The sequence below is a fragment of the Cavia porcellus genome, unplaced genomic scaffold, assembly GCF_034190915.1.
Source record: "Cavia porcellus strain 051 isolate PalLab524CR breed Dunkin Hartley unplaced genomic scaffold, mCavPor4.1 scaffold_17, whole genome shotgun sequence".
In the NCBI taxonomy this organism is placed as follows: Eukaryota; Metazoa; Chordata; class Mammalia; order Rodentia; family Caviidae; genus Cavia; species Cavia porcellus.
This window is the reverse complement of record NW_026947500.1, coordinates 44,453,602-44,475,952: the sequence shown is the minus strand read 5'-3', so window position 1 is coordinate 44,475,952 and position 22,351 is coordinate 44,453,602. Positions and strand designations below refer to the sequence as shown.

The 22,351-nt window shown below is 37.3% G+C and overlaps 2 protein-coding genes across 2 annotated transcripts; both read right to left on the bottom strand.

Moving 5' to 3' along the window:
• Window positions 1-9,396: 9,396 nt before the first annotated feature.
• Window positions 9,397-17,167, bottom strand: LOC101787258 (olfactory receptor 4C3-like). Its single transcript, XM_005001639.1, has 3 exons — window positions 17,110-17,167; window positions 13,087-13,281; window positions 9,397-10,340 (listed from the first exon to the last, which is right to left on the bottom strand). Exons 1-3 carry the CDS (start codon window positions 17,165-17,167, stop codon window positions 9,397-9,399), a joined length of 1,197 nt encoding a protein of 398 aa, XP_005001696.1.
• Window positions 17,168-20,962: 3,795 nt separating this feature from the next.
• Window positions 20,963-21,871, bottom strand: LOC100731637 (olfactory receptor 4C3D). Its single transcript, XM_003465085.1, has one exon. It carries the CDS (start codon window positions 21,869-21,871, stop codon window positions 20,963-20,965), a length of 909 nt encoding a protein of 302 aa, XP_003465133.1.
• Window positions 21,872-22,351: the final 480 nt, after the last annotated feature.

Sequence of the window (22,351 nt, the reverse complement as noted above, 5' to 3'; positions counted from 1 at the left end):
GCTTGGCAGAAAGTTTGTCTACATTTTGCTCCTGCCCAGAGAGTTTGCCTGAGACTGAGACAAAGGGCAATGGACTGATTAATCTTGAAAAAGTAATTAAAAAGCAATCAAACATTGAGGCTGTGGTATGGCTATTGTTGGGGGCTTTCAGCCAGCTTTATGTTTCAAATCAAGAGATAAGAGCCCAGCAGGATAATTTGCAATACTATGAGTTTGGCCAGAAGGAAATGTCTAGGAAAGCTGTGGATTATAAAGACAGAGTTGATATTTTGATTCCTGAGGAGAAACAGAGAGATAAGAAAGATGGCCCCGGGGCATCCCAAGAAGTGGGTCCCCACCCTGTGCAGCCACACTGCAAAGGTGAAAGAATGTGCTCAGAGAAAAAAGCTATGGAGTGCCACGCTCCAGAATGGTGACAGAGGCCAAGTGAGGTTCCAGAATGGCGACAGAGGCCACATGGGTTTCCAGAATGGCAGCAACACAGAGAAGCTTTTTGTCACAATCAGGTAAACAGAGCCCTGTGATCCAGGCAACTGACCCCTACAGCCAAGAGAGAGAAAAGCCTGGCTACTGCTCCAGATAGCAGTAACCTTGGTGGCATCCACAAGGTGGTGATTTTAGGTGCAAGGAAAATGCACAAATTCTGAGAGTAAGAGGGCTTCTACCTCGATTGCAAAGGGCCTGGCTGGCCAACCAGTGTGCCCCTGAGAGAGCAATTTGTGAAGATGTAAGTGTGAATCCAAAGGTGCAGTGGAGACCGCAGAAGTTTGGAAAAGCCAGGAACATGAGTGATCCAAAGAAAGCTGCAAAAAGTGAGCAGAGAGGATTTAAGAAAAAAGCTGTAGGAGTTGAAATCGCTGGAAGTGCTGTGGGGGTGGAATCACCCAAGCCTTTTGGAGCTTGCAACCAGATTGCTTCAGATGCTGAGCTTGGAACTCTAGGACTTAATGTTAGCCTTGCTGGATGTTGGACTTGCTTTGTTTCCAATGCTATATATTTCCCTGTTTGTAACTTTTGGAATGGTAATGTTTTTCTTGTGCCTTTGCATTTCAGAAATGTTTAACCTTGTTTCATTTGTACAAGGGCTTACAGTTAAGATTTTGCCATAGAGCTTGGAGAAGACTTGGGACTTGGACTGTTCAGCAATGCTGAAACTTAGGACTTTGGCAACTCTTGGAGGTTGACTAAATGTCTTTTGTATAAAGGATGTACATGAGTCCTGGGGGCCAGGGGTGGAATGTCATGGTGTATGTCTGTGTCCCCCAGGCCTCATGAGCTTGCATTGTATATTTGTGTATTTGATGGAGAATATAAAGAAAACATAGAATACATGAAACAGGTTCAAAGAGATTATCAGGAAATTAAAAACTCCATTGAAAGCTGGCAAAACCGCTTGAAAGAAACTAAGGATAGATTATCTGAACTGAAGTACAGGTGTGCAATGTGTGACCATGAAAGGAAAATTTTCTTAAAAGTAATAAGGAAACAGGCAGTAACAATACGAAGGCTAGAAGATGACAAGATCTATAACTGAAGAATAAAAAATGTGAGTGAAGAAGCAAGGGTACAAACAAAGGAACTACAAAGGCTATTCACAAAAATAAAGAAAACTTCCCAAACATAGGAAAAAGAAATGATATTCAGAGGTATGAGGAATACAGAACTCCAGCCACCTACAACCAAAACAGAGCTATACCCAGGCATATAATAATCAAGATCCCAGAAATACAATATAAGAATAGACTAATAAAAGCCATCAGAGAAAAGAAACAGATCACCTATAAAGGAAAACCCATCAAAATCACAGCAGACTTCTCAACATAGACCATCAAATCAAGAAGAGCTTGGAGTGAAGTATTCCAAGCCCATAAAGAAAATAATCTCCAGCACAGATGGATGTGCCCTGAAAAACTTTCTCTAGAAATTAATGGAGAAATAAGATGCTTCCAAGACAAATAGGAACTAGGGGAATATGCAACCAAAAATCCAACTCTACAGAGAATACTGAAGGACATTCTAAAGAGAGAGAAATGTACCAGGATTCCAGACACAGTGGCAGAGAGGCCTCAATGAATGGAGAAGAAAGTGGAATGAAGAAGAAAAGCAGACAACTAATGGCAGAAAAGGAGCACAACATAAATGAGGCAGAGAAGGTTGGCTGTAATCTCTAATATAGATGGCCTTGGTACACTAAGAAAAAGAAAAGAAAAGAAAAGAAAAAGAAAAAAGAGGAAATAAAGGCAGAGTAGATCAGGTGGGAGGGTCCACCAAGATGCTCTTTATGGGAAAGATAATTGATCTGAAAAAGGATTTATGGACTAAAAATCAAATATGAGAAAACAATGCTCTATGTGACAGGGAACCAGAGAGTAATTGTGGCAACTCAACCAGTATTTGGGGATAGGTTGGAAAGACAGGCTTTAATAGGTAAAGGAATACAACTAGAAATCAAGTCCAGGAGGCAGAAGGGTCAGGACCACTTAGGTAAATAGAAGGTTGCCCTCCCCCACAATCTAAATCTGAGGGTGTTGAAATTTCTGGAGAACATGGTGGATAGATAACAACATCTATGAAGGCTCTCCGAGATAGCCAGCTTAGAATCCAGGAATGGTGCAGGGTGGGGAGTCCTAAGCAGGGGGAGATATACCCTGCTGACCGAGGAACAAACTAAACTGAGAGAAACCAACTGGAAATGCAATCCCGGTGCTATGACCCGAACAGATAAAATCTCATCACTGAAGCTGGAACCCGTGCCTCTGGAACCCGCGATTTGAATTTCCTGCCGCCACTGCTGCATCTGAATCGACACAGCAGGGATAGAGACGCAGAAGCTCTGAGAGTGGAAATTGGGAATCAGCAAACTGAATTGAGAGTGGAACTGATGGACCTGGCACACAGATGAGTGAGGCAATAGAACTCCATCTAGCCATAACCAAAGTAAATCTGCACTCAGTCATATAATAATCAAGACCTCAGAAATCCATCACAAGAACAAAAGAGTAAAAGCTGTTACAGAAAAGAAATAGATAAGAGGGTTTATAACTTATCTTTGCATTTAGCTTTCCTAGATCCGTGCTCTCAGGACTGGGGATTGAGGACCCTTTCTTGTTGCCTCCTCTTCTCATATTTTTTGTTCCTTCCATACAGGCATATATAGGAGGCCAAGTTTCTTTCTTTGTGGGTTACAGTTTGTTTGAATCGTGCCGACTGCAGTGTACTAGGGAGACACAGACCGAGGCAGCGTATGCTGGGCCTGCCCCTCCGGGTCAACCTACTGAAGGCTTCACTTTTAGGGTGCACCTCCAGGCACAGGGACCTGGTTTGGGCTAGCCTATTGGGTCTTAGTCCACAGTGTCACCCAGGTCAGGCACTCCCCACTGATCCCACTTAGGAGGGGAATATGTGACTGAAGTCACTGCAGCATCCTGTTCTGGCTAGTCTGCCCAGTCCCAGAATATCCTCTGTTGGAGCCTCCTTATCTATGGAAGGATCCCTGTTCCTATCCCTCACTGAAGGTCAATGCAGGGCTCCCCACCAAAAAAATTCTACAAAGATTGCCAAAGGATATTCTAGAGAGAGATAAAGCTGACCGTGTTTCCAGGAACAGCATCAGAGGAGTATCACCAAACAGAACAGGCAATTGAATGAAGAGGAAAAGTGGAGGGCCAACGGCAGGAGGATAGAATATCAGAGATGAACCAATGCATGTCAGTTGTAATCAATCATTTATATGACCTCAATTCACCACTAAAAACAAACACAGGGAAAGTGGATCAAGAAACAAGACTCATCAGTACACTGTATACAAAAAATACATTTAACTTGAAATTCATAAACTGAAAATCAAAGGGGGGAAAATGATATTCAACATGAAAAGAGACCAGAAAAAAAGCAAGGGTAACTTGCCCATCAACAGCAGAATAGATAGGAAATTTATGGTGTTTTCATACAATGGAAAACTATCCAGCTATAAAGTAGCTCAAGTTCTTGTAGGTAAATGGATGCAACTGGAGATCATGCTCATGGATGACATGGTTTGTACTCATGTTATCTCCCTAGCATAAACTCATGATATCTCCCTAGCATAAAAAACTGAATAGTTAGATCCAAAAAACACAATATTTTTAAAAAGGAAATGCCTAAAAAAGGAAAGTGGTAGCCACTGTTAATTTCTTACTATCTTGTTTGAATTCTTTTATTATTTCATAATTTGTTAGGTTTGGTTTTATCCTGCCTTGTTTTGTTAAATTTTACTGTGTCTGATGATATTAACAACTATTTTGAAGATAACAGGATCCATAATGATAATACAGCCATTGCTGATTTCCTATTATCTTGCTTTGAAGTCATGTAATGCTTTTATTTTTGGTTTTGATTGCTTTTAGTCTGTTTTGTTTGATTTTATTATGTGTGAATATATGGACAGCTATTTTGAAGAATACAAGAGACATTGTGGTAGCCATTGTTGATTTCCTATTATCTTGTTTTGAAGTCCTGTAATACTTTCATTCTTTTTTGATTGGTTTTGTTCTGTGTTATTTTGTTTAATTTTATTATATGTGATGGTATGGACAGCTATTTTGAAGAAAACAAGAGACATCATAAAAAATAAACATAAATAAAAATAAATATTAAAAAATTTAACTCTCAAACAACTCCACACACTTTTATGGTACCATTGATGAATATTTTATATAAATGGGTATGGAACACAAGGTCTGAATACTAACTCTCCTGGATTAAAATATGACAAAGTAAAAGAACTCAATATTGGGGGGAGGAGCAGGGATGGTGGATAGATAACAACTGGCTACAGAAGCTCCCTGAGATAGTCAACTTAGAATTCAACATAATATAGAGTAGGGAGCCCCAAACAGAGGGAGATGAATTCTGTCATCCCAAGAAGAAATTAAGGTGACTTGCTGACCATCTGAGGTCCCACCATGACTTGCCAAGGTCCCACCATGACTGGCTGAGCCATCGGAGTTCCCACTGCATTGACCCCCTGGAGGCACAGTTACATTGAGTTTGGGGGTCAGTGAGCCAAATGGAGGGCTGAGTTGGCAGGGTACCTACATCGACCTGTGGTGAGTGAAAGGAGTGGAGCCATTCCATAAATAGGAAGGCTCCGGTGGATGACAATCTGGGATGGGACAGGACTGGCAAGTACAAGGGGCAGCAATGACTTCAGTCAATTGTTCCCTTCCCAAACGGGATTGGTGGAGTGAGCTAGGCCTGGGTCACATGACCCAGCTGAGACCCAATAGGCTATCCGAGGTCAAATCCCTGCAGCGGTGGCGCACACTAGTCCAGTGGGGCCACAGAGGTTTGGCTGGTCCAGAGGGGAGGCAGTGCAAAGTAATACAGTAGTGCAGGCCACAGGAGCTTGGCTGATCTGGAGGGGAGGGGCCAGCATATGCTGTCCCTGTCTGCAACTCACTAGCACAAGGCAGTGTGAAGGGTCATCTAGCCAGTACACTTCAGAAGAATTGTAGACAACAAAGAAAGAAACTGGGGCCTCCTGGAAGAAGCAAAACGATGGGAAGAGGAAGCAACAAGAAGAAATTCCCAGGCCCCAACCCTGAGAACATTGACCCAGGACAGGTAAATACAAAGGTGAATGAGAGCAGCAAACATGCAATATCAGACACAGTAGCCAGTGGACATAAAGAGATATATTCAGTACGTCACAGACGAGATCAAACTGAAATATTTAGCCAAATAAAGCAAAGTATAAAAAGATTAATAAAAGAGATAGTAAGCACCACTCAAGCAGACGCAGACAGAAGAAGGGAGGGACTAAAACAAAGGAGAGAACCATTTGATGAAGAATATAAAAAAATACAGAATACATGAAGCAGATTCAAAGAGATCACCAGGAAATTAAAAACTCTATGGAAAGATGGCAAATCAGCTTGAAAGAACCTAAGGATAGATTATACAAACTGGAGGACAGTTTTGCAATGTGGGATTATGAAAGGAAAAACTTTTAAAAATTAACAAGGAAACAAGCAGTAACAATACAAAGGCTAGAAGATGACAAGAGGATCTATAACTTGAGAATAAAAAATGTGAACGAATAAGCAGGGGTACAAACAAAAGAATTACAAAGGTTATTGACAGAAATAATTAAGGAAAACTCCCCAAATATAGGAAAAGGAAATGATATTCTGGTATATGAGGCCTATAGACTCCAGTCACCTACATTCAAGACAGAGCTACACCCAGGCATATAATAATCAAGATCCCAGAAGTTCAATAAGAGAACAGAATATTAAAAACTGTTAGAGACAAGAAACAAATAACCTATAAAGGAAGTCCCATTAGAATAACAGCAAACTTCTTGACACAAACCATCAAGTCAAGAAGAGCCTGGAGTGAAATATTCCAAGCTTTGAAAGAAAATAACCTCCATCCCAGATTGATATACCCTGATAAATTGTCTCTAGAAATTAATGGAGAAATGAGGTGCTTCCAAGACAAATAGGGCCTTGGGAAATTTGCAACCACCAATCCAACTCTACAGAGAATACTGCAGGGCATTCTAGAGAGAGAAAAATACTAGGATTCCAGGAATAGTGGCAGAGAGGCCTCAATGAATGGAGCAGAAAACAGAATGAAGAAGATAAGCAGACAACTGATGGCAAAAAAGAGCATAACAGAAATGAGGTAGAGAAGATTTTATTCAAAACTGATATGATTGATAGTATCAAGTCTGAGAGTATAGACAACTACACTGAAGATGACAAGACTCTATGATACACATTCTGGTTTGATAACTTCCAGTTTTTGAAGTTCTATATTATATACAAATTTATGCTTTTATTAATACTGTTATGTGCTGATATATTCAATTATACTGTGCCTGATGATATAGCCAATTCTATTGGAGATAACAAGAGACAACACAGGAACCATGGTAGAGCTCTTTGTACAATGGTCTTGCATGTTTATTTCATTTCAGGTGTTTGTAGGAATATGTTTTTTTTCCTTGCTTTGTTTTGTTTCTCCCTCTAATACAGAAAGGATAGAAATACATGTTAAGATGCATGCATGTGTAGAATATATAAACAGCTTATAAGAACTGATCTTATAATGCAGGATGAAATGAACAAATACTTTGAAGAAAAAGAGACACTAATATACCCAGTGCTGATCCTGAAGTGTCATAATGTGAAACCCAGCAATACTAGTATTCTTTGTTCAGAGTGATATTAGCCTGCTTGGGTTTGTTCAATCTCAACATAATTGAAGATATGGATAACTGCATGTATGTTTAATTGTATAGGATTGATAATCATATTTCTAAGTTTTTGTTGGATAGTTGAACAGAACTGGTTGCAGTCTCACTGTTTGAATCCCCATTTTATAAGCTCTACTTTAGTATCCTGAATAACTATTTGTAAGAAGACAATCTGTAATCATCAACTAGTGATTTCTTACTGTTTATTTTTTCTTTGAAATTATGTATTATTTCTACCTGTTTTCTGTTTTGTTTAGCCTTTCTTTAAATTAAATTTTTAAAAAAGACAATACAGTATCCAGTACTGATCAGAGTGACATGATGTGAAATCCAGCAATACTATTATTCTTTATTCAGAATGATTTTAACCTGCTTTAGTTTGTTTAATCTAAACATAAATGAAGATATGGATAACTGCATATGTGTTTAAGTGTAGAGGATTGACAACCATGTTACTAAGTTTTTGTTGGACAGTTGAACAGAACTGTTTGCAGTCTTGCTATTTGAATTCCCACTTTACATGTTCCATTTTTGTATCTTGAACAACTATTTGTAAAACGACAATATGTAAACATCAACTAGCGATTTCTTACTGTTTATTTCTCAGAATGTATGTACTATTTCTACCTATTTTCTGTTTTGTTTAGTCTTTCTTTAAATAAAATTTTTTTAAAAAAGAACTCAATATTTATTTTGTCTCATATATCTACATATTTTGGTTAAAGATATAAACATTTGAAGACAAAGCAATAACTTGATAATCTTCCAAATGTATTTGTTCCTTGAAATTAATTTCTCTTTGAGTAGAAAACTTGTTTCCTGTTATCTTCCTGATTATTTCTTACCACTGAAGTGGATATGGGCCTGGGGTGTGACTCAGTGGCTGAAAGCATGCCCAGCCCACACAGCCCTGGCTCCAATGCCCAACACACACACACACACACACACACACACACACACACACACACACACACAATTTTGCAACATAGCAAACTATAGATTTTTTTTTCAAACAGATTATTTGTATTTTAATGGATAGAAGCCACATCCTAAAGATTGAAGGACTGGGGGGGATAGGGTCAAGATTTTAAAACCAGGAAAAAATGTAGATTAAATGGACATGTATATTGAATATGAAAAATAAAACAATTGATATATAAAGCAGAATATTCAAACTTACTAGAGGTAGGAGAGCAAATGAAACAAACACCTTTATGAATATTTAGGAAAGAACTGAGTAGACAGAGTAATATCAATCAGCATGTTGGCACTTTACTCTGTGCTGAAAATTACTGTAAAAACTTCATATTGGTCATTGTATTCAATTCCCACAATAACAATTTAGAACACACATTATCCTTATTCTTTTTCCTTTACCTTCACTTTGATGCATAATTAATGCCTTAAAAAGGAAGAAATCGTGCCATTCGACACTCATAGATGGACGTGGATATCTTGATCAAAAAACTAAGTCAGACATATAAATACAAAAACTGCATCATTAGATTTCCACTTATGTGTGGAATCTAAAATAACTGCCCATAGAGTTTTGGTCACTTAATCAGGTTAGCAAGCACAAACAATGAGACTGAGACTCAGGTTCATCCAGGCCTGGTTCCTCACTCACCTGCTGCAGCTGCTGCACTACTGATATCACAGAGCAGGTGAGAAGGGGGTCCTCAGCATCCAGAACCCAGTAGAAGTGTATTCTGGATGCTCAGGACCCTGTGACGCAGGCTGTGTGTGAAGGCGTTGGGCTGGGCTTGCCTTGTGTTTCTACAGTGCAGTTAGTGATCACACAGCCTCATGTAATGCCCATGTGGCTTGCTAGTTTCAGATGAGGATGATGGATCAATATAACTGAGTTTGAGCTTCAAAGCTAAATAAGCTTGACTAACCAATTAATCGCATCACAAAACATAGTTTTTCATATCTTAAATAGGAAGAATAATAATTCAGGAGATATATATATGTATGTATATATGTACTTATTTTATATTAAAATTATGCAATTCATGTGAAAATCTAAACCATAAAACCTATGAAGATGAAATGATAGATGGTAATATAATACAAGCTTTGGTTGTTTCCTTACAGAGATAAACCCATCTATTTTTCTGCTTTGGTGCTTAATATTTACCTGCAATTTCTTATTATACAAAGAATTTTCTCATGGCATTTTTTGCCTCATCATTTCTCAGGGTATAAATGAGTGGATTCAGCATAGGTGTCAGAATGCCATAAAATACTGCCATGCTCTTGTCTATGGATAAAGTAGATGGTGGACGCATATAACTAAAGATACAGGGCACAAAGAACAAGGCAACCACTGTGAAGTGAGCCCCGCAGGTAGACAGGGCTTTGCGTCTCCCCTCAGCACTGTGGGACCTCAAGGAGTGCAGAATGACAATGTAGGAGGCAGCCAACATGAGGAAGTTCAGCAGGCAGATCACACCACTGTTGGCCACCACCAGCAGACCAGTGACGTAGGTGTCCGTGCAGGCGAGCTCCAGCAGAGGGTACAAGTCACAGACGAAGTGGTCGATCACATTGGGCCCACAGAAGGGCAACTGAAGGACCAGGAGGAGCTGAACCAATGAATGCAAGAAGCCCCCCAGCCAAGCCACTGCCAGTAACATGACACAGAGTTTCCTGGTCATGATGGCCGTGTAATGCAGGGGCTTGCAGATGGCCACATAGCGGTCATAGGCCATCACTGTAAGCAAAATGATTTCAACACTTCCCAAGAAATGGGCTCCAAAGAGCTGAGCTAGGCAGTTCTCATAAGAGATGGTTGTACCCTCATACAAGGAGTCAGCAATGAGCTTAGGTGCCAAAGAGGAAGAATAACAGGTGTCAATAAAGGATAGATTGGCCAGGAAAAAGTACATGGGGGAAGCCAGCATGGAGCTGACAGCGATGGTGATCACTATGAGCATGTTGCCACACACTGTGATCACATAAATAAACAGAAAGAACACAAATAAAACTCTTTGTACCTCTGGCTTCTGTGAGAGTCCCAGCATGAAAAATTCTGTAAGATTCTGTTGTATTTCCAGAGATTGCAAGGGCACAGAGAATGTGGTTACAGCAATGCCTATGGAGTCAAAAAAACATAGAAAGATTAAATGCACTGTGAGGATATTGCAAGATTCCCTTTTGCATCCACTTCCCTTTGCCAGGCAAGTACTTATGTCACTCAGTTAAATCCCCAGCCCAACATTTTTTAATTAATCAAGTTTATTGGTACATTTTAGATATACATAATGATCACATTTATCATGGGGAATTTGTACCTGTATATCTTTATTATTTTCCCCCACTCCCCTCCCTCCCTTCAAACCCTCTTAACCTCCTTATTTACAAAACTTTGCTCCCAATTTACCTTCTTTTCTTGTCTTGTTTTTCCTTCCTTTCTTTCCCACCTCCCCTCCATAATTCCCATTCCCATTTGAACATTTTCTTTCTATTTCATATGTACTATGCACCTTTTTTCTTATTTACATGTTCAGTTTCCTTGTGAAACATAACTAATGCATTAGTTTTGAGAAATCGATATACATAATGCATCTTATCCCTTTATTCTTCTAACGATACTAAGGAAATACCTATTCTTATCTTGATTTGGTTTTTTAAAAAACTATTATTAACCCTGCCCTCCTCATCCTTTTCTTAGAAATATGAAGCTTTTTTACAAAATAGCCAGGACCTCCCGTTTTCTGAAGATTTAGTAATGTTCAATATATCAAGCAAAAGAAGCTATTAAGTGTCATAAAATGAAAAACATGCAGACATAAAAAATGCAGGAGAAAAGACTCCAGTGATGATCTGGAAGCTACCTCCCTTTTTATCTCTGTGCAAATACAATTTTTGTGAGTGACAGCTCTGGTGGGGACGTTTTTGGAGAACTTTTGGTTAATGCCACAGACAGCAATAGTAATGCTTCACCGAACATGGTCCAAACTGAATCTGCTCCTTTTATTGTCACAACACTTCTGATAGGCAGATTAATCTTCAATTCTCATTTTGCAGAGGAAGACAAGTCAGACACACACTGCACAACTCTGAGCAGGCGTCTCGAGTACTTTCCTGCCCCTCCCACTAGTCCTACTGTTATAGGAGAAGCATAACCAAGTAATGAGTGGCAGTGTTGGGAACAGCACCAGACTGTCTCAGCACAGGCCACTGGACTTCACTGACTAGTGTCACCCTTTGCACATCTGGGAGTGGATCATCCTGTGCCATTGATTGACCAGGTCATCATGGACAGCATCTCAAAGTCTCCACGTTCTTAGTTACAGAATGAAGATCTCACAACTACTATGTGTCAATTTTTAAAATGGACTTGACTATTTAAAACAAGTAAGTTTTTCTATAGCCTAAGGTTACAGAGGACAGAAACATAGCATGCATCACCTGTTTGGAGGAGCCTGGAAGTGGTCATTCCTCAGTGAATGGTGCCTCTCATCATCACCATTAACACAGTGGGCAGCAGCTCATGTGGACTCAGAGGCCAGGAAGACTAAGTGGGTATTGATATGGATATAATTTCAAAATAATCATGAAAAGTTCCCCAATACTGATTTTCATACAGAAAACAAAAGTGTAAAGAAAATAAAATCATTATGAATACTATACAATACAGCCACATACTTAATTTATATGCCCCAAAGTGAAAATGATAAACTGATTTGCCTCTGTGATGCAAATTTGTGGGAGTACAAACAAAACACATTCATTAAAAATTAAGAAAGAACCAGGCATGGTGGTCCACCTCTGTAATCCTTGCACTCTAAGAGGCTGAGGCAGGGGGATAACAAGTTCAAGCTCAACCTAAACAACTGAATGAGACCCTTTCTCAAAAACATTAAAAAGGACTGGGGATACAGTCCAGTGTGAAAGCTTAGGAATCCATCCTCAGTACTGAAAACAACAACAACAAAAAAAAACTAGTAAAATAAGAAAATCTCCTTACTGTGTTATCCAAGAGAAACAAAATTATTTGTACAACACTATGACCATTTTAATAACATTATTCTATTCCATTATTTATTTAAAAATGAACTACAGAAAACTTACATTGACTGTATGTAAGGGAACCAACAAATCTCCAGAATGTTCTTACTCCCCAGCATCACTAACAGGTGAACCTGAAGTTCTTAAAGGTCGCTGAGGCCTGCTCCAAGGATATCATTCCACATTTCATGGTTTCACCCTTTTAAAATCCTAGATTAGATTCAGAATTCTTACATTTATCCAAAGCACAAACTAGACAGTCTTTATGTATTAAAGACACTAAGCTGAGCTTTTCTTACAAAAAAAAAAAAAAACTAGTTGAAAACCCCTAAAGAAGCCCATTCACAAACAAGCAGGTAGGTAGAAATTCATTCCATCATCCAGTTCCTTTTGTTAGCTAAAGAACACAGTGACACCTAAAACCTTCTTTTCCAATTGTCTCCAGTTTAGTGGTGAATTTGAGATTCCAAGAGATGAAGTGCAGTGGATCCAAAGTTGTGTGTGTGACTTGGGGCAGAAGTATGGCTGGGACTTGATCATGTTTTATTTCGAATGGTGCCCCTTCCAATACAATCACCACCCTCTTCTGTCTTTGGAAGGAAAGAAAGAGGCAGAGGAGAAAGGAGAGAGAGGCAGAGAGAGAGAGAGAGAAAGGGAGGGAGGGAGAGAGAGACTTCTAATATTCAGTGCAAAAAGCTCTGGAAAGGATACCAGGTTTATTTGTTCTGCTGCCTTCAAAGAATATTCATCAGCACAGAGTCAGAGAAAAATCATTCCCTTTCTGCGGAAAGGTTACTTATAAGTGATTACCAGCACAGTGCTCTCACTCCCTCTCTGAGGATCCTGAGCCTCCTCCCTTGCAGAGTCACTAACTGAAGCATACTGGAAGCAGCTCCTGCCTTGTTCACAGGTTAGAGCAATGCTAACACTCTCCTCCACTGAATCCCCATAGATACAATTTGGTTTCTCACGGAAGTAATCTCTACTCTGCCTCTTTACAATGCCCAGGGTCCATCTAGCACCTGGAAAGAAAGCCCATAAACTGTCATGAAGAAAAGGGAAAATGAGGATATTTTAGGAACTGATCCTGGGGGAGCATAATAAAATTAGACAGCCAGATGAACCTTGACCAAGCACTTCAGAATGGAAAATGGCCAGTAAACTTGTTTTTAAAAATATACAGCTCATCTCTTTAGTCATCTAGAAAATGTGATGCAAAACCACAAAAGGTGTCACTGCAAGCCTCCTGTCCCGTGTTCAAAATTTAAAAGATGGCCAGTACACAGTACCTGATGTCAATGTATCTCTCAAACACAACTGGTGAAATGCACATTGGTTTTCCAAACTTTTACTGGAACACTGTTAAAGGCCAACTGCTAAATTTGAATAGCCATAAAAACTATGACAAAAAACTCCATTCCTAAGCATAAATTCAAAAGAAATGTGTAAAATACACCATTTAGGCATTGTAAAACATACTACCCAGTGCTAATAATGCATTCAGTAACAAACAATTGTCCATCAACAATGAAAAGTATTTTAAAACTATGATGTTTTAATAAGCACATATTACACATATGACATGAATGGGGAAAAAAGAAAAAACAAGATATACCATATATAGATACAAGTTCCCTATGATGAATATTATCAGTGTACATCTAAAGTATACTAATAAAATAAAAATAACATGAATTATTGACAAACAATAATGGTATATACACTTATGTAATACAAAGTGATCTCATAAATAGATATAAAGATATGTAGATGTATAAATACATTTATGATGTTATTGTTTTGTTTTGTTTTTAAACAAAAAAGAACAAAAATGATGATACAGAATTTCAAAACTACATAATTGGAGATTAACAAGGGTTAATATATTGTATGACATTTTTAAAAAATTGTTTATTGGTACATTTTAAATATACATAATGATCACATTCATCAATAGGAATCTGTAACTGTACATTGTATATCTTAGTTCTTTTTTCCTATTCCCCTCTCATTTAACCCTCCTTGCCTCTTTATTTACAAAGCTTTGTTTCCATTTTATCTTTTTTTCATTGTTTTTCCATCCTCTCTTTCCTTCCCATCCCCCAGTTCCCCTTTCCTTTTCAACAATTTCTATTTCACAAAAATATTATGTATGTTGGTCCTTATTTACACTTTCAGTTTCTCACACAAGAGACAATGTAGTGTTTACACATCTGTGGCTTATTTATTTCACTTAAGAGCACAGTTTCAAGGTATGTCCATTTACCTAGAGAAGTCTTAAGCTTATCCTTCTTTATCACTCAATAGTACTCCATTATATTAAAAAAAATCACATCTTTATCCACTCTTAGGTTGATGGGCATTTGGGTTCTTTCCAAGATTTAGCTACTGCAAATGAAGCTGCTATACATATGGGGGCATGTACAGTGCTGTGGTATAATGCTTTTAATTCTTTCAGAGAAATACCAAAAAGAGGAATATCTGGATCCAATGGGACCTCTACTCAGGTTTTTGAGGAATCTCCACACTAATTTCCACAGTGGTTGCACAAGTCTGCATTCCCACTGACAAAGAAGAAGGGTTTCTTTTTCCCACACCCCCACCACCATTTGTTATTGACTGATTTCTTGATAATAGTCATTCTTTTTGAAGCGAAGTAGAATTTCAATATTTGCATCTCTTGAATGACCAGTGATGTCAAACATTTTTTCATATATTTATTTTCCATTTTGACTTCTTCATCAGAGAAATATGTGTTCATCTCAGATCACCATTTTTGGATTGGGTCTTTAAATTTAGAGGGATAGATTTCTTTCAATTCTTTTTTTTATTTTAAAGGGACAAAAACAGAAAAGAAAAAACAAGAGACATGCAACAACTACACAAACCACGAAAATACCAAAACAATCACAATATGCTTTCAAAACAAGGTGATAGGAATTTAACAATGATCATAACATTACATATTGTTATCTTCAAGAGTTGCTTAGATTACCAGGTACAGACATGCAAGTTGATCAATCATATGAGTATTAAATTTTTTTCCAAGAAATAATAGAATTACTAGTATAATCATCTTAGCTATTTTATATATCTATAAACAAAGTTATACCTTTTTCCTTTTACCTTTTTTCATTTCTTCATGTATTCTAGAAATAAGTTCTTTGTCTGAGGGACAGTTGGCTAAAATTTTTTCCCAGCCTGTGAGCTGTCTTTTCACTCTGTTGATGATTTCTTTTGTTGTATAAAGGCTTTTACTTTTTAAATGGAAATTGAACTTAGGGCCTTGTGCTTGACAGGCAGGAGCTTGTAGCAAAAGCTTTTTAATAATGTGAAATCCTTTAGCTTTATTATTTTTTTAAAGAAAATAAAACAAAACAAAAGAAAACAGAACAAAGCAGATCAGAGCAGAACAGTGCAAGCAACATAAAGCTTCAAAAAAGACAACAGGAAATCAACAGTGGCTAGTATAATGTCTCTTGTTTTCTTTGAAATAGCTGTCCATTCCTTCTCAATCAATAAATTCAAACAAAACAAAATAGTGTAAATCCAATCAGGCCCCTTAAATTCAAAGACTCAATCTAAAAATGAGCATCTGAGATGAATTTGCACTTCTTAGATGAAGAAATACAAATGGCAAAAAAAAATATTAAAAAAGTTCAACACCATTGGTCATTCAAGAAACGCAAATTAAAACACTGAGATTCCATCTCACTCCAGAAATAATGACTATCATCAAGAAATCAGCCAAGAACAAATGGCTGGAAGGGCTGTGGGGAAAAAAGGAACCTTTCCCCACTATTGGTGAAATTGCAGACTGGTGCAGCCACTCTGGAGGTCAGTCTGGAGGTTCCTCAAAAACTAGGATTAGAGGTCCCATTGAACCCAGCTAATCCCCTTCTTGGCATTTTCCTAGAAAAATTTAAAGAGTCATACTACATACCTACTACACTGATACATGTACACCTATGTTTATAGCAGCAAAATTTATAATAGCTAAATCTTGGAAACAGCCCAAATGCCCTTTAGTCAAGGAATGGATAAAAAAGATGTGACTTTTCTATACAGTGAACTCAGCTACAAAGAAGGATAAACTCAAGGCTTTTATAGATAAATGAATGCAATTTGAGACCATACTCATAAGTGAAATAAATCTTATTCACATGTGTAAACATCATATTGTTTCCTTAGTATAAGAAACTGAAGGAGTAAATAAGACCCAAAGTGTGCAACAGATACTGTAAAACGGGTGGAAGCTACAAAAGGAAAGAACAATGGGGATGGGGGAATGGAGAAAAGGAGGAAGTGGTGTGTGTGTTAATATAATGGTTAAGATAGTTATACTACTAATGTCTATTAGTTCCTTGAAAAGGAAGGTTTGTGTTTATGTTTGATCAATTTTTATGCCTGTCATGTAATCTGAGCACCTACTTTGAAGATAACAATAAACAAAGTATTAACCATTGTTACTTTCCTACTATTCTGTTTTGAAACGTTGTAACATTGTCTTTATGGTTTTTTCTCTTTAAAATAATAAATAAATTGATAAACAACCTGGCAGAAAAAAAGAGAACAAAATAAACAAAAAATACATAATCACTCTAATGTCCACAGTTCTGTGATAGTGTCCTAGTTAGAACCCAGATCTTTGCTGGTGATTCCACTGTGCCTGCAGTAGGACTGGTCCTGTGGGGCGGGGGGCTAATCTTGGCCTCTGGATGTGGTGGTTGTGGCCACAGCCTTCAGCCAGCAACTTTCTGTATGTTCCTTAGCACCCACCCGTATCTTCCTACCTGACTGTCTGTGTCACTCTCCGTTACTGTGGTACCCCAGAGATAGCTCAGGCTTACTCCCAGTCGAGTGTACAGTTGGCTCCCACTTGTCCTTGCACATGCCCCTCTGTCCCATCACCCCCACTCTATGATGATGTTTAATATCATGTTTTTATGTTGATTGATTTACTGATTAACAGATACTTCTGAAGTACAAAACCAAGTTACTTACTTGCACTCTCTCTCCTTCTTTAATGTCAGCATGTACTGCTGTAAGCTTCTTTTTAGAGTTACTTTTGCTGCACCCCACAAGTATTAATATGTCTTGTTTCCATTTTTATTTATCTTAAGATATTTGCAATATTCCTTTTTATTTCTTCTTTGATCAATCTATTGTTCAGTAGCACATTGTTGAATTTCCACATGCTTGTGGATTTTTTGATACATTGTTTGAATGTAAATGGATTAAATTCTCCAAACAAATCACATCTAAGTGACACAAAAATTGAGCTAAACATGGACCAATTATATGTCTTCAAGAAACTCATTTTGCCTTTGAAAACACACATAGAATGAAAATGAAGAAGTGAAAAAGATATTCTGGACAAGCAAAAGCCAAAATAAATGAAGTTATGCTGTATTTATATCTGATGAAACTGATTTTAAGTTAAAATGTAAATTAAAAAGACAAAGTTCATCCTACAAAGAGGTCAATCAATCAAGTCATGACAGTTGTAAATATATATGCACTCTATAATGGAGCACTAAGATGTGAAGCAAATATTAAAAGATTTGAAGGAAGATATAGACTGTGGTACAATAATAGGGGGCTTTGTTACTCCACCATCAACAATGGGCAGATCATCTGGACAGAAAACCAATATGCAAACGTTGGACTCAAACTATGTTTTAGACCAAATGGACCCAATGGCCATATACCAAATATTCTACCCTACAGCATCAAAATACACATGCTTCCCAAACACACAGAATACTTTTGAGAACACATCATGTCAGGCTGCATGTCTTAGAATCTAGAAGAGTGTTTGGGTCTTTATTTTTACTTTTAAAACTTTATTCAAGAATTGTTGTACTTTCTGCTTTTACATGATTTTGTTGTTTTTATAAAAATCACACATGCTAGGTAAAAATGAAAAACTACACAAAATATATAAATTTTAATTCACCAAGTAAAATAGATTTCAATCACAGCGTGAGATACTGATTATCATTTTAATAAACTTAATTCTTCATTTTAGAAACAAGAAGTGGTAAAAATGACACAGAATTTCAAAACAAAATAACATGAAATTAACGCTAGTTACTATATTATATATTGTTATCGTCAAAGTAGTTGGTCAGATGATAAACTCAATAAATAAACTAAATAAATACCTCTCCATCTTTCTGCATGCTCATAATAAGGTTCCAATAACAATTTCCAGTAACACTGTTTCATTTTCCATTTCAAAAATCTGCTTTTGAAATTACATATTATGTCACATTTTCTTTTTTAATTTTTTATTTTAAAGATATTAGGACAAAAGAGGACATAACAAAGCAGATCAGAACAGAACAATTTAAGCAACACAGTATTTCACCACAAGACAACCCAGTATAATAGTTGGTACCATAATGTCTCTTTCTTTGAAATAATTGAGTATAACATCATATATAATATTATCAAACATAAGAAAATAGTACAAAACCATTCAAGAAAATGAAAGTATTACAGGGTATTCAGAACCAAATAACAGAAAACGGACAATGATTACTATATTATCTCATTATTCAAAAAAATTTTATAATAAACACATAATAAAATCCAATAAGATGTAACATGATATAACCAATGGAAACAGAAGAACAAAAGCATGGTAGGACTTCAAAGCAAGATGATATTAAATTAGCACTGGCTAATTATTAAGACATTATAAATGTCTTGTTTTCTTCAAAATAGCTGTTTATATCATCACAGATAATAAAATCAAACAAACCAGGATACAAACACTACATCTAATGAATTCAAACATTATGAGGCTTCAAAGCAATGTAATAGGTAATCATGATTGCCATAAAATCTTATGTACTCTTACCATTTCTTACACTAGGGGGACTGCAAAGTATTTATACATGTGACTTTGATTTATTTTGCTTATGAATATGGTCTCAAGTTGCATCGACTTATTTATAAATACCTCAGTATGATCATTCTTTACAGCTGAGTAGTACTCCATTGTATAAAAATATTACAACTTTCTAATCCATTCCTCAGTTGATAGACACTTCGGTTAATTCCGAGATACGGCTACTACAAATTGTGCTGCTATAAACATGGGTGCACATATATCACTATGGTATGATGTTTTCAGTTCTTCTGGGAATATGCCTAAAAGCGGAATAGCTAGATCAAATGGAACTTTCAATCTCATCATTTTAAGGAATCTCGGGACTGACCTCCACAATGGTTGCACCAGTCTACACTCCTACCAACAATGCAGGAGAGTTCCTTTTTCCCCACAGCCTCTCCAGCATTTTTTGTTGGTAGTTTTCTTAATCCTGGCCATTCTTTCTGGAGTGAGATGGAATCTCAGTGTGGTTTTAATTTGCATTTCTCTAAAGAGTAATGATGATGAACATTTTTTCATGTGTTTATTTGCCACTTGTATTTCTTCATCTGAGAAGTGTGTATTCTCAGGTGCCCATTTTTGGATTAGATCTTTGAATTTTGGGGGTTTGATTTTTTTAATTCTTTATATGTTTTAGACAGAAATTTTTGTTTGAGGGACAGTTCACGAAGATTTTTCCCAGTTTGTGGGTTTTCTTTTGACTGTGCTGGAGATTTCTTTTGACATGCAGAAATTTTTAATAAGACATGATCCCAGTTATTGATTCTGGGAAGTATTTCCCCTGCGGTTTGATTCCTGTTCATGAATTGTCTATGTACCCCTATGTCTTCAAGATGTTTACCTACTTTGTCTTCCAACAGATTTAGTGTTTCTGTTTTAATATTCAGATCTTTAATCCATTTAGATTTTAGTTTAGTATATGGTGATATGCATGGCTCTAGTTTTGGTTTTCGACATATAGAGAGCCAGTTTTTTCAGCACTGTTTATTAAAGAGACTGTCATTCTTCCAGTGAACCTGTTTGGCCCCTTTATCAAAGATACGGTGGTTGAATATGTTTGTAGTTGTTGCTGTATCTTCTAATATATTCCACTGATCTTCAGATCTTATTTATTCCAGTACCATGTGGATTTTATTACAGTAGCTTTGTAGTATAACTTCAAGTTAGGGATTGTCCTGCCTTGCCTTTGCTGCTTAGAATTATTGCAAACACTATATATGATAGCAAATAGGTATAGATATCACCTTTTAAATCAATTGATATAATTGGTACACCATAGAGTAGAAAATTGCAAAAGAAGTATAACTAACTTGCTGACATTATATATGAAACAGTAGATTATGATTTAATGCAACTAGGAAAAATACCTATAATTAAGGGACAGGAAATATCAGTGACTTGAACTAATACATGTAATATCTTTATGCCTAATTATACTTTGCAACTTGTGTCTGTATTATTATCCTAGTCAAACGAATATTTAAAAAGAAAACAACATATTTCACCATGAAATCAACACAATTCTGCCCTCAAATTGAATAACTACTATTAGCAGATCAGGGAACTCAAAAGTCCCAAATTACAAGGAGACATAAAATAGAAGGCAAAAGTACCTCCAATTGGGAAGAAGAAATTTAACCCTAATAATCACTCAATAATTTTGAACATAGATTATGCATAAACTCAAATATTCAGTTTTATCTAAAATTGTTGGCAGCCTCTCAGGTCTCATCACGACAAGCATTCTCAGTGGGCAATTCTTTCTCTCCTCACTGTACTTTGTGTCCTCCATCCACAATTGCTCATTTTTTCCAGAGATTCTTCATGGCGTTTTTCACCTCTGCATTTCTCAGAGTGTAAATCAGGGGATTGAACATGGGTGTCAAAATACAATAAAACACAGCAACTATTTTGTCTATCGATAAAGTAGATGATGGGCGCATGTAAATAAATATACAAGGTACGAAGAATAAAGCAACCACCGTGCAGTGAGCCCCGCAGGTAGACAGGGCTTTGCGTCTCCCCTCAGCACTGTGGGACCTCAAGGAGTGCAGAATGACAACGTAGGAGGCAGCCAACATGAGGAAGTTCAGCAGGCAGATCACACCGCTGTTGGCCACCACCAGCAGACCAGTGACGTAGGTGTCCGTGCAGGCGAGCTCCAGCAGAGGGTACAAGTCACAGACGAAGTGGTCGATCACGTTGGGCCCACAGAAGGGCAACCGAAGGACCAGGAGGAGCTGAACCAATGAATGCAAGAAGCCCCCCAGCCAAGCCACTGCCACCAGCATGACACAGATTTTCCTGGTCATAATGGTCATGTAGTGCAGGGGCTTGCAGATGGCCACATAGCGGTCATAGGCCATCACTGTCAGAAGAATGATTTCAGTTCCTCCCAATAAATAAGCAACAAAGAACTGGGCCAAACAGCCCTCAAAAGTCATGGCTCTCCCCTCATATAATGAGTCAGCGATGAGTCTGGGGGTCATACATGAAGAATAACAAGCATCAATAAAAGATAAACATGAGAGGAAAAAGTACAGAGGGGAGCCCAAGGTGGGGCTGAAGAAAATGGTGATCATGATAAGCAGGTTGCCTCCAACGGAGACCAGGTAGACACAGATAAAGAGCACAAACAAAATTCTTTGTACCTTAGGATTTTGTGACAGTCCCAGCATAAAAAATTCTGTGATATTTCTTGGACTATCCATCAATCCTGAGCTGTAATGAGATATACCAAGAAATCTTTGTTACGATGCCTTGCAAGACATTCCATGAAATTATAGCAGTGTTAATTCCTAGAGAAATTGCCTATCAGTGTGAATAGAATATAATTAACCCATGCCCTGAATACCTAAGCAAGGACCTGCTAATGATGGTGTTATTTTTTGCATTTCTAATTAATAATTTCGATTGAGAGCAAAGTAGGCAACAAAATAAATAATCCTCACAACATTACATCACTTACTTTTTGACAATGAATTTTATAAGGAAATGAATTAACAAGTTATGGACTAACATGTAGTTATACAAAATAATTTTTAAAATTCATTATTTTGCAGATTGAAAATATCTTTGTGCTGCTTTTGTAATGATATTCTGCAGCACAGTTCAGGATCCACAGTTTGTGATAGTCTATTACATGTTTTACAAAGATCTAGAAGAAAGAAACTTGAAGATTATAATCATAA